Below are 12,392 nucleotides of genomic sequence, written 5' to 3'. Positions count from 1 at the left end.
CTTACTGGCTTTCTGGGTCTTTTATTTGTACCCATGTGTCTGTCACCCCATGAATGTACCTGGGGAAATCAACTGACCTCCCTGAACATTTCATGCAGTGAGGGAATGGGTGAGGAAAGAAATAAATAAGTGATTCTAATGCTGCCTAGGTCACCCTCAACCCCCATTTACTGGCACAGCTGGGTGGGGAGAAGGGAAGGGGTATGATTGTCCTGATGGCTCAGGGTTGCAGGAGGTTCAGAGGGGAAGGAGGAAAGGCCAGGCTGGAGGCTGGGCTGTTAGCGCTTTCCTCCCACAGTTCAGACGGTTCACTCTGGGCTCACGTTTGCCATGGCTTCCTTTGGTCCAAACATAGGCCCTGTCCTTAGTCCTGTGCCCTGTTCGACTTTTGGCCTAGAGTCCTTTTTGTGCTGCTGCTGTTGCAGGGCTAGCTGCATGGCCCAGATGCTCAGTGGCCGCATGTAGGCCAGTGAGCGGAACACCCGCTGCTGGCAGTATGCCTCTGGGGTCTGGAAGGCCAGACCCAGGCGCTCCCACACGGTACGGTAGCAGCCTTCAGCTGTCTGGAAGCCCTCCCAAGTCAGGCCCTGTTGGGAGAGATGACAGTCATACATACTAACTTGGCACCTTCTGAATAGCCATTTCCACTGGATAGATGGAGGCAGTAGAGTCTTTGCCTTCAAGGAGCTCCCAGCAAGTAGAGGAGATAACTGTGACCCACAGGCAAGCCTGAAGGCAGGAGCTGGAATGCATACCAGGGAAAAACGGGAGGCTTTATAGATGGATAAGATGGCATTGGGTTAGGCCTTGAAGAAATTTGGTGGCTGAGGAAGTTTTCTGGGCCAGGATACAGATGGTAGAGAGATGGGAAAGGGAGTGCATTACCTCTTGGATCATGGTAGCTGCCAATCCGTAGACCACACCCACCCAGACTTCATCAGACTGCACACTGGATTTATCAGGGACACCATGGGGCTGCATCCCATTCACAGCCCCCATGGCCCCTCCTGCAAAGGCCTGGACGTTCAGCTCAAAGATAGTTTGGAGAGCACGGACCACATGTGGGGTAGGAAACACCTGGAGGGGCAATGGCAGGAACATAGTCTCATACACTTACTTCCCACTTTCAGGGAAAACCCAGTTTTTCTCTCTGGCTCCTCCTCCTAGTCTCTCTCACCTCAGTCTCCCCTTCTCCTAGGCCACAGGCCTTCAGGAACCACTGTCCAGCACACTGGTCAGACATAACACTACGAGACTGAGGCTGAGAGCTGCTGTCATAGTTGTAATAGCGGCCTGGAGTCGAGAAAGAGAAAATAAGGCTCCCGGTGTCCCCTCAGCTGCTTTAACACTCCTTAGGCTCCCCGAACTCACCATTCCACAGCAGTCTCTCATAGGCTTCTTGGCCCCGGTGGAGGATGGAAGAAAACTTATCCTGAATGTCCTGTGCCCCACACAGAGCAGCCATCTGGACCATCACAGCCACAGCTGCCAGCCACAGCCCTCCACAGTAAGCACTGATCAGGGACATGGGTTTGGAGGGTCAGACTGGCAGCTCCAGCTACTCCCATGCAGTGTAACAGACAATGAGTCATTTTTTCTTGAGCCCTACAATCCCTTGGTGCCCAGTTTCCCACTTCAGGCCTCCTGGAAACCCCTACCCGCTAACCTGGGGCCTGTGGTCACCCATCCATCATAGGTCTGGTCTGCGTAGCCTCCATTTTCAATGAGTCCATCATGGTCCTTGTCAAACTTCATTTCAGACTCCATCACAGCCTAGAGAGGGGACCAAGATGCTGAAGACCTAGGTACTGAGGAAAGGCAACAACCAGCTAGGCTCTTCCCAGACACCAGCCATACCCCGGGCACACTGGTCACTGCATGTGCATCCCTTACTAGACACACAGGCCACATGTCCTTCAGGAAGTTTTGATCACCCGTCAGGTAATAGTCCCGATAAACCTGCAGCACAAACTTCAGGTTCAGGTCCTTCCAGTCAGCAGTATCGTGGATCAAATATGCATTGACCCGGAGCCATGGCTCATCATCTGTGGGAGAGGCGGGGACCTGGGTCATTTGCATTGGTGGGTAGGGTAGAGGGTACAAAAGTTGAGGGAGGGAAGCTGACCTTGAGGTGGACTTTTACCTGGGTCCCCAATATCATGGGGGATGACGTTCCTCCTTTTCACAGGTGCCATCACCCCACTCATCAGGTACCGTCGCCGTGTCAGGTCCTCCCTGAGAGTGGCCAGAGCTGCGGGAGCAGACACAGAAGGGAGGCAGGGAATGGGCATGCTTGAGGAGGGGCACAGAGCTATGTGTGTGACTGCAGTGGGGAACCAGTAAGCAGCATGCAGATACGTATAAAGGGAAGGGAAAGAAGAGACAATCTGAGGGACCACAGAAGTTTGGGGGTATGGGGAGCCAAGAGGGCAGAAGAGGCACAAAAGAGATCCTCACCCATGTCATACTGTAGGCTAAGCTCAAGTTTGGGCCAGAGCATGATGAGAGCAAAGGAGGCATAAAAGTGGACATCATATGTGTTGTACATGCGGTACTCCTGGCCTGGAGGAACGAATGAGAAACACTGTTGCCAGAATTCCTGCTTCCCCTTCAAACCCCTCTGTAGCTTGTCCTCTATATTTGGAAGTGGGGCACTGTCACTAGTCCACATCCATCACCCCCTCACCCTAACCAATATCCTGGGGTAGGCAAATCCATCATCCTGGCTTGGGCATGGCCTGCCATATCCCAGCCCACCAGCATCCTGTACCCTCAAGGTAGCCAAATCGACCGTAGTCCCGTAGGGTAGGGCAGAGGTGACACATGTTTCTGCCCAGCTCCTCTGGTAGGGAGTCCTCACGAACTTCCAGCCATACTGTGCCTCCATCAGCCAGGAAGTATAGTTCATTGAACAGCGCAGATTTGTACCAGGCAGGCAGTGATCTGGGAAGCGAGGAGGAGGAAATGGTTTAAGGAACATGCACCTCCCAAGATGGAAAGGATTTGGGGGTTCAGCAGAGTGGGAGCATCAAATTAATCCCAGTGCAAGTCTACTGGCTTTGGTGGGTGGAGAGTAAATCAAGGAATCCCATTCGCAGTGAGTGCCTAGGAGAAAGGCAAGAGATGGTCCCCATTGGCACCTGTCATCCAATACTGGGCTCTGCCAAGCTGAGATCCTCTCTTCCCACTCTGTGTATCGGCACAGTGCATAGTGGCTGAGGGCAGGTGCTGCATCTCCATCCTGGCCAAAGAACCTTGTATACCGCCTGGGGTGGAAAGGGGAAGGATGAACACAAGCCCCAGGTCAGAGCTTTGGATCCTTACACTTTCTTGCTCCCCTCACCTGTAGTGGACTTGGCCTTTAGCTCCAAAAAGGATCCTGGGCATGTCCCAGGCCAGTGAAAACTCCAGGCGGCACTGGCCTCGAGGTTCCAACTTGCTGGAAACACACACAGCTCCAGCAATGCCTACTCCTTTCTGTGTAGGGGTGCTTTGGCCTGAGAGAAGCACAAGAGAATTCAGGACAGGAGCCCCTGCAACCCCAGGGATAGGGATCGGGATCCCTAACAGGGAAACAAGGCCTACTTATTACCAGGCCTCCCACCCTTAGTCCCAAGACAGGGACAACCTCTTTTCCCACCATCTCCCAGTCAGACCCCCCATCACCAGCGGGAGAGTCCAGCTGTCCATCCTGAAGTAGATCCTGCCACACCTGCTGCCCCGTGCTGTCAGGGTCAAAGGCTGTGATGTGGGTTACCGTGGTATCTGCCTGTGAAGGGGCCAGGGACTGTGAGGGCAGGCACGAGTACACTGGGTCCCGGCTAGCTCCCCGGCTCCTCTTACTTACTCTTAACCTCCCAGACCCAGGGGCTTACGGGAGTATGATGAGGGTGGATGAAGAGACCATGCTGGGGTGGAGGTGGGGTTCAGGGGCTAAGGTATAGGGCAGGCTGTTTCCTTACCGTGACTCGTGCAGCCACAGCCATTGTGTAGGGGTTTGGAAGGGTTGGATGATGCAGCAGCAGCCCCTGGACAGTTTCCCCGCCATGCTCCAGACAGAAGGGCTCATTCCACAAACCCCCTGGGGCATCGTCTCCACCCCCCAGTCCATTCCGCATGGAGAACATGATGGACACATCTAAAGCTTCGTCCCCTTCATTTTCCACATCCCACACAAAGACTCCTACAGGCAGGCTGCTGTCCTGGGGGCAGAACATTAGACTCAGACGGTCCCAGTAGAGCCCCTCCTGACCCCACTCTCCTAGGATCAGTCCTGGGCGCACACAGGACCTGACTCAAATACTCCTCAGTGTACTCTTCTTTTGTCTACTTGCATCTCCCTGTATTCCCAGGCAAGCTGCCTATTGGGACATAGAAGACCAGAACCAACTGGGCGGTGGTTCTGGGAAGCCAGTGTGATGGCTTCAATCTCCCTTTCACAGGCCATGCAGTTTCTTTTCCTTTTTTTTTTTGAGACGGAGTCTTGCTCTGTCACCCAGGCTGGAGTGCAGTGACATGATCTTGGCTCACTGCAAGCTCCGCCTCCTGGGTTCACACCATTCTCATGCCTCAGCCTTCTGAGTAGCTGGGATTACAGGTGCCCGCCACAATACCCCGCTAATTTTTTTGTATTTTTAGTAGAGACAGGGTTTCATGTGTTAGCCAGGATGGTTTCCATCTCCTGACCTCGTGATCCGCTTGCCTCGGCCTCCCAGTGTTGGGATTACAGGCGTGAGCCACCACGCCTGGCAGGCCATGCAGTTTCTAGCAGAGGCAGGTCCTGGGGAAGGGAGGGCAATGGAAAATACAGACGTGGGGGCCTCACCTGGTAGTCATGGGGCAAGATGGGTGTGATCTGACGGCAGGTGAGGGTGACATTCTGGCCAGGAAGCTGATAGACAGTCCAGGCTCGGGGATAGAGGGCGTGGTAGAAAGCAAAGTACCCACACAGGCCCCAGTTCCAGCTGCGGAGGACACTTGGGCGCTCCAGGGACAGGACTTGCTGGTACACAGTCTGCCCTTCCCGACGTAGGCACACTGTGAACTTAAGAGGGCAGATAGGCTGGAATGGGGTAAGCCACAGGCACCACAAACTAAGTCTTCCCTCTCCTCAAATCAGCTCCTCCCCTTTCAGAGCCTGCAGCTGTTACCACTGCACCATCAGCTTCAAGTCATCCCCCAGGCTCAGTGAATCACCAAGCCCTGCTACCTCCTCGTCCATCTATCTCCCAAGCTTTCTCTCCCTTCTCCACTATGGTGGTGTTAGCACCTCATTTAAGCCCAAACAATCTCCTGCTTTTTCTGTGGCCCTTTTCATCTGGGTAGCAGAGTGATCTTTCTCACAGGCAAATCTAGATATGTCAGTCCTTGGTTAGAATGTTTCAGTGACTCCCCATGGCCCTCAGGCTAAAGTCTCAACTCTTGCCTGGCTTTCAAGGCCCTTCTTGAGCTGGCCACTCCCTGCCCATCAGACTCATCACCTCTTCAAGCACCTATATTCTGCTTATATAAAAATACTCACTGTTCCTTGAGCACACTACATTCCCTCCTCCATGCCTGTGCTCATGCTTATTCGCTATCTGGTGAAACCTCTCATCCTTCAAAGCCTAGGTCAAAAGCCATCTCTTCCTCTTCCTCTACTTCCTCCAGCAGTGAGTCATTATATGTGCCCCCTCCCACTCTATTCTAGCATTTGGTGTATTATAATGTATTGACTGACCATTCTGTGTCCCCGACTGCTCTATGGGTTCTTCTGAGGGTAGGGACATTTTCTAATTCACTGATGCACCATTCTTCAGAGTTGGTGTGTATGTGGAGGGAATGAGTGAAATCTGCAGCGCCGTCCCTTTTTCCGCAGTATACTATCCACCCCTCTTCTTTTGGCACTGATGTGGTCTCTGTCTCCATTTCCCCTAAGTCTTGTTTTCTCAAAAAAAGTTTTAGCTCTTGGAGGGTAGGAGCTATGAGGGATTAATATCCCTTTCCCTGGTTCAAACTATGCCAAATATTTTTATTGTATACAGTCGGCTCTCCGTATCTGTGCGTTCCGCATCAGTGGATTCAACCAACCAAATCTAAAATATGCGGAAAAAAAGTTGCATCTGTACCAAATATGTACACACTTTATTTCTTGTACAGTATGACAAGGGTTTATGTAACAATGTATGAGGTATTATAAGTAATCTACAGATGATTTAAAGTATATAGGAGGATGTGCAATGGTTATTTGCAAATACTATATGCCACTTCAAATCAAAGACTGAGCATCCTCGGATAGTGGGTCCTGGGCCCAACCCCCCATGGATACTGAGGGACAACTGTATAAAATACTTTTTCATTTTGTTGGAATGGTACATAATGGTTAAGACCACAAGCTCTTCACCACAGAAAGAAATGGTTCTGAATCCCAACCTTTCCATTTACCAACCTTGTGACCTTGCGCATGTTACTAAACCTCTCTGGATCTTAGTGTCCTCATCTGCAAAATGAGCATAATAGTGGTACTTCCCTTGTAGGATTGTTTTTAATATTAAACAGTATACAAAGAGCCTAGAACAGTGTCTAGCACATGTTAAGCATGCAATAATTACTTTAATTGTAGAGTCACAATTCTAGAAGCCATTCCCCTCAGGATACCTAAGGGATGAGGCAGAGACGGATCTTGGAACATGGGCAGGGCTGGTAAACCTGAACCAGGAAGGGCATTGTCATTAATTGGACTAAAGATTTGCTAGTCATTTTTCCTTTGAAGATGAGGCTGAATGCTGGAGCCAGGAAAGAGGAACTTCCTAGACAACTCTAAAGGGGCGGTCAACTAGAGAGATATGATGAAAGGCAGGCCACATACTTCTGGCAATTTAAGGCCCAGATGTGATGCAGAAGCAAAAGGAAAAAAGTGAAGCTTCAGAAGAAGGAAGAAGGCTAGAGATCTAAGCCTGGGAGAGAAGGAGCTTTTTAGACCCTAAGCCAGAGAGACCTCCAGGGAAGTGATCAGCAGAGGAGCTGAACTTTGGTGAAGGTTCCTCAATCAGGGTGAGGAACCTTGTACTACATGTCTTTTTTTCCCATGAGTTTATAGACTTTGGGTTTTCTTCTCCCTTCCAGTCCTACCAAATGTTCTTTCAGCCAGGTTAAGTGATTTGGGAATTCTCTGCATTCTTTGTGGTTGGGGGCTGCCTCAGCTAGTTGGGTTGGGCCAGTGAGGTAGACAGGAGGCATTTGCTAGAGAAATGCCAAGTCTGTTTACTCTTTCAAGGAATGTGTGCTCTGTGTGTGTCTTATTCCTACAGTTTATCCTAGCACAGGGCTGGGCACACAGGAAGCATCCTGAGAGTACTTCTTGGATTGAATCATATTCACATCTAACTGCTGCCTCCTACACTAGCCAAGAGGTCCTTCCTTCTTGGCCTGGGGAGGTACTATCCTGGCCTCTCCACCTCCTGGCTCTTACTTGGTCAGCGATGACTGTCCGGTGCTGATACATTCCAGGGTTAAGCTGCCAACGACAGAACTGGCCTCTCCAGCCACGGGTAATAGTGCCTCCCCCGATGCCACCCAAGGGACAACCTAGAGAAATCATGATGGTTAGTGGGGTATTGGGAGAGGAAAATAAGCACATTTCTAACTTTCTAGACTATAAAGCCTGGTTCTTCTGAAAACCTAGGGAATGGAACAGTGCAATTTGCATAAACTGGAAGCCTCTGCCTAACTGTGGTAGACCTGGAGGCTGAGCCTTTTCTGAGCAGAGCACAGATGGGGTGAGGCTCACCATAAATCTGTCTTAGGGGTACAGAATTGATCATGTCGATGAAAGGTGTCTTCTTTTCCACCTGGGTCTTCCGGTACCACCACTGCAGGTACCTGAGGAGCAAGAGGCAATGTGAGTGGAAGGGCGCAGGTGGGCAGTTGTTCACAGGCTGAGTCACCTGCCTGTCTCTGTGACCTCCCATTAAATGTCCCAAGGACATCTGCTTTCAAATCTCTCTTCCTCTTGATTTCTATACAGTTTAAGGTCCCTTCATCTTCCCAGTCACCCCAGCTGAAGTGTAGGAGTGGCTTTGTTTCTCTCCTTTGTTCTCCTCAGAAGGGGCTTTCTGATCTCTCCTTACCTCTCTAGTGCCACCACCACTGCTTTACTTCCAACATCAGGAGCTTCTGTCTGAGGTGCTGAAAGGGCCATTTATGGTTTCCTGGCCTACAGCCTCCACCCCCAATCCCCTACCTCCAAAACAGGCATAGACTGTTGGGGATAACTTTCTTATTTTTATTTTTATTATTTATTTTATTTTTTTTTTGAGATAGAGTTTCATTCTTTGTTGTCCAGGCTAGAGTGCAGTGGCGCGCCGTCTTGGCTCACTGCAACTCCACCTCCTGTGTTCAAGCAATTCTCCTGCCTCAGCCTCCCACGTAGCTGGGATTACAGGCGTCTGCCACCATGCCTGGCACTTTTTTTTTTTTTTTTTGTATTTTTAGTAGAGATGGGTTTTCACCATGTTAGCCAGGCTGGTCTTGAACTCCTGACCTCAAGTGATCTGCCTGCCTTGGCCTCCCAAAGTGCTGGGATTAGAGGCGTGAGCTACCGCTTCTGGCCTTTCTTCTTTTTAAAATGATCATTTTTCTTTCTAATTATGAAAGGTGAAAGGGGGAAAAAAACCATCTCACCCACAGACAATCAGTGTTTATATTTATTTCTGGGCATTTCCTCTCAAGTCTTTTTTTTTTTTTTTTTTTAATTCAGCATTTAAACCGTGAAGCTTTCTGATTTTGCTCTCAGTAAAGCCTTCAAAAAATCCCAACATTTTCCTGGGCTTGCTACAGCCCTGTATCCAACAGGCAAATGATTGAGGCTGTTTTCAATAGGCAAATGATTCTGTTTTCAAGGCTCTGACATCTTTCCCAGCCTATCTTCTAATCTTATTTCCTACAAATTCTCATTCCAGATGGGTCCTTACTAGGTAGCCCCTGCCTTGCCAGACTCTTTCCCATTTCCACTGTCCTCCCTACCTAACCACATTATGCCTACTGTTTAGTCACACCACTTCTAACCAAATAATTGGGTAAGTAACCCCTAAGTCCCAGTTTCTTCATCTACAAAATGGGGATACCACCTGCTCTAGCTAGCTAATAAAATGGTTGAAAGATCAAATGACATAATAGATAAGAAAGCCATAAAGTACAGGTATGATTATTACTCATGTATACAAACTGCTATCTCAATTCCTAATCAGACATTGCCTTGTTATTTCAGTGTTCCTCATGTGAGGCTGACATATTTTTAAGTTCCTTGGGGAAAGGGACAATGACAAAGACTAGTTGAATATTACCCTCAGGTCCAAGCACCGGGCAGGACATATGGTCTGCAGTCAATGCATATTTGCCAAATTTACAAATGAATGAACATACAAATGATGGGGCACAAGAGAGATAACAGACAGACTGGAGCAGAGGAGGAGAAATGTGATTAAAGAATAGGGATAGCGGCCAGGTGCGGTGGCTTACATCTGTAATCCTAGCACTTTGGGAGGCCGAGGTGGGCAGATTACCTGAGGTCAGGAGTTCAAGGCCAGCCTGGCCAACATGGTGAAACCCCGTCTCTACTAAAAATACAAAAAAATTAGCTGGGGTGTGATGGCGGGCACCTGCACAGCTACTCGGGAGGCTGAGGCAGGAGAATCGCTTGAACCCAGGAGACAGAGGTTGCAGTGAGCTGAGATCGCTCCATTGCACTTCAGCCTGGGTGACAAAAGCCAAGACTGTCTCAAAAAAAAAAAAAAAAGACAGCACATTCTAGGGGTGGAAAGAAGAGGGAAGACAAAGGATGGGATGATAAGAAGGCAGAGAATCCTCTCTGCCAGCTTACAGAAAATTGGACTTTGAAACTAGAGGCCAGAAAGGACTGGTAGAGGGAGGGTGCGGCCGAGGATTAGGGCAACCAGGGAGAGTAACTGCAATCTATGAGGATAGGCAGAACAAAGGACTATCTGGCACGGAAGAAGCACTCAGTAAATATTTATTGAATGAGTGGACTCTGGCTGGAAGGGAGAACAATTGAAATTGAATTCTTACCGAGGTAAGGCCCAGAGAACTCTTGTCTTGCTGGAGCTCCTGGTCAGAGTGTCCCCAGTTCAGCTCCATCTTAGGAGCTCTCTCACTCCCCTAGTATGGTAGCTGGCCATTCCTGACCTATTTGGCCTTCTCCACAATTTCAACTTCAACTCAAGAGTTATCACTTAGAATTCTTGTCTCACCTGTGCTTTCTCCTCACAGGAACTCATCCTATTCCAAAAACCTTGTATCAGTACCCCCCACTCTATCCTGGAATGGGGAGCCAGGGTCCAGGGAGTTGAGCACAGCTTCAGGCCTCTATGACTCAGTTCATATTTAAGGGCTAAGCGGCTAGGATGCCCATCTTTTCTTGATCTCATTGTTCCCACCACATGCAACTCAGTGTATTTCTCTCTGTACACTAGATCCTATTTTGACCCAAAAGCTTTTGGGGTCAAACTTGGACTGAATTGATTTCAGAAGCAGCCTGGAGGGATGATTCTTCTCTGCTACAGGCCACCCACAGGCACCAACAAAGCCAGATGTGCAGGCAGCATCAGGCCCTTCCCACTCCCCAGGGCTGGGGTTAGATAACTGACCTCCCCATCACAGCCCTACAGCACTTACTGGGGAAATGAAGGGTCTCCTACTCTAGGAGCTGTCAGGGCAGGATTTCCCAAGCTTTATGCCTCCCTCCACAGTTCTGTGTGTATTGTGTAGACTGAGTCAAGATGACCTCAGGGTGATGCTTTCTGTCCTCACATCCACCTGTTCCTGTTAGTGGGTCTGGCTCCTCATCACTAGTCTTTGAACTCAGTGGGGATCTAGACGGGTTCTACATCTATGGCAGTGCCTCCCTGATAAATGACTTTTAATATCAAGAGCTCTCTCTCCCAGAATAGAATGACAGCACCTTTTCATCACTTCAGAGTTGAGGGCAGGGAGGCTCTTACCTACTCCCTGGAGCTAAAGCTTGAGGAAAGAAGCAGTAGTGTTGGGACTCTAACAATGTGCCTAATGAGGTACAGAGAATGCCCCAGCTGCTTGCGGGAAGTAAGGGGTTGAGACCCCCCCCACCCCCAAATAAAACAACATCGTGTTAGTATCACAGCAGCCAGATTATCCTTTCCTACCTTGCCACAAAGTATAGCTAATCCCAAAGGGAAGTCATTGGAAACCAGTATGTGAGAAGGAGCCTGAATGGGAAAGGCTGACTGCATGACCAAATGTTCCTACCGTTTCCTTCTGAAAAGACAAAACACTGGGAGGGAATGGTGTTGCAAAGAGATGTGACCTGGTCTCATGGTCCAAAACCATAGGCCTAAAATATGCTAGGGATAGGGGCCGCTTCACTGGGACAAGAAGCCCAACTGCTTTCTCGCCCTTTCCCACCTCTGCTAGTTTTGAGCTGGAACAAAGTGAAGCCAAAGCATTCTAGGCAATGGGGTCTACTCACCTCAAGCCCATGCCTATATGCTTTATCATGTTCCTTAGGGAGACATTGTTAGCTTGAAAGGGTTTCCTCTTCTCTGTAAACTCATGAGCCAGACAGATGCGCCAGCCAAAGGGAGGCACCTGGTAGCCCATAGCTGTACCCTCATAGGAAGCCATCAGCTGCCCAGAGTCCTCCGGATTGCAGCAGCCCGTCTCTTTTCGGGGTCGGTTGTCTTCGGGACTCTTGCAGTCTGTAACCTGCACATCCTTGGTGCCTCCAGTCTCTTCAGGGCAATAAACCTGTGGATCCTCTTTGGCACAGCTTATCTGCTCCGAGGCTGGGACGCCAGTTCCCATGTTTCCTGGATTCTGGGTCCCCATGACCTCGATGGCCCCAAGTTCCGAGCCCTCGGATACTAAGTATCTCGCCAGCCTATTCCAGATGTGGGCGCCGGTGGTTGTTAGGTATCGTCCCGGAGGGCCGAGCGTTGGGGAAAGCTTAGATGAGCCGGTGTTTCAGTGGAGCCGGGGAGCTCTTGCTTCAGTGGCGGCGGCGACAGCAATGAAGCCGCCTTGGGCTCTCCTTCAGTTGTCTCTGTAGGTCCTGGACGGGAAGGGTCGGGCCTCGTCGTCATTGAGCCGCGATGATTAGCTCGCCCGGCCAAAGGGCGACTGGGCCCGCAGAGAGGGGAGGAGCCGCGGGGCCAGCCCACCAGGCACCGCCCCGGGACGGGCCCGCAAGGCACCGCCCCCGGGACGTCGGCCCGGCCCCTGGGCCACGGCACCGGGTCCCCCAGGATTGGGCGCCAGGTCCCGCAGGCCGGCTCCGGGGCAGCGCCCGCGCCCAGGTGCCAGCCCGTGGGAAGGTGACCCTGGGCGCCGGGACAACCGGAGCCCTTTCCGGTCTGGGCGGC

The 12,392-nt window shown here is 50.6% G+C and overlaps 1 protein-coding gene across 7 annotated transcripts; it reads right to left on the bottom strand.

The window, feature by feature from the left end:
• Positions 1 to 5: 5 nt before the first annotated feature.
• Positions 6 to 12,385, bottom strand: GBA2 (glucosylceramidase beta 2). Of its 7 annotated transcripts, none has more exons than XM_033238139.1 (17): positions 11,501 to 12,385; positions 7,769 to 7,860; positions 7,451 to 7,566; positions 4,826 to 5,044; positions 3,963 to 4,202; positions 3,667 to 3,769; positions 3,344 to 3,497; positions 3,141 to 3,266; positions 2,771 to 2,943; positions 2,458 to 2,562; positions 2,144 to 2,251; positions 1,894 to 2,045; positions 1,667 to 1,773; positions 1,372 to 1,514; positions 1,178 to 1,293; positions 886 to 1,077; positions 6 to 587 (listed from the first exon to the last, which is right to left on the bottom strand). In XM_033238139.1, exons 1-17 carry the CDS (start codon positions 11,857 to 11,859, stop codon positions 309 to 311), a joined length of 2,784 nt encoding a protein of 927 aa, XP_033094030.1. In that variant the 5' UTR covers positions 11,860 to 12,385; the 3' UTR covers positions 6 to 308. The 7 variants fall into 7 exon arrangements, with proteins under 7 accessions (XP_033094030.1, XP_033094029.1, XP_033094028.1 ...); XM_033238138.1 differs by having other exon boundaries at positions 4,826 to 5,062; positions 11,501 to 12,082; XM_033238137.1 differs by having other exon boundaries at positions 1,858 to 2,045; positions 11,501 to 12,074.
• Between the last annotated feature and the right edge of the window lie 7 nt (positions 12,386 to 12,392).

Source organism: Trachypithecus francoisi, unplaced genomic scaffold, assembly GCF_009764315.1.
Source record: "Trachypithecus francoisi isolate TF-2019V2 unplaced genomic scaffold, Tfra_2.0 Lachesis_group16, whole genome shotgun sequence".
Classification (NCBI taxonomy): domain Eukaryota; kingdom Metazoa; phylum Chordata; class Mammalia; order Primates; family Cercopithecidae; genus Trachypithecus; species Trachypithecus francoisi.
This window is presented reverse-complemented; position numbering and strand designations above follow the sequence as displayed.

What these genes read in the sequence shown, in the direction of transcription:
- GBA2 (XM_033238135.1), bottom strand. Translation starts at nt 11,859, where the DNA reads ATGGGGACCCAGAATCCAGGAAACATGGGAACTGGCGTCCCAGCCTCG. An exon ending in ACCCCTAAGACAGATTTATG is followed by an intron (nt 7,567 to 7,768) that starts GTGAGCCTCACC and finishes TGATTTCTCTAG; the next exon opens with GTTGTCCCTTGGGTGGCATC. An exon ending in TAGCCTACAGTATGACATGG is followed by an intron (nt 2,252 to 2,457) that starts GTGAGGATCTCT and finishes CTGCTCCCGCAG; the next exon opens with CTCTGGCCACTCTCAGGGAG.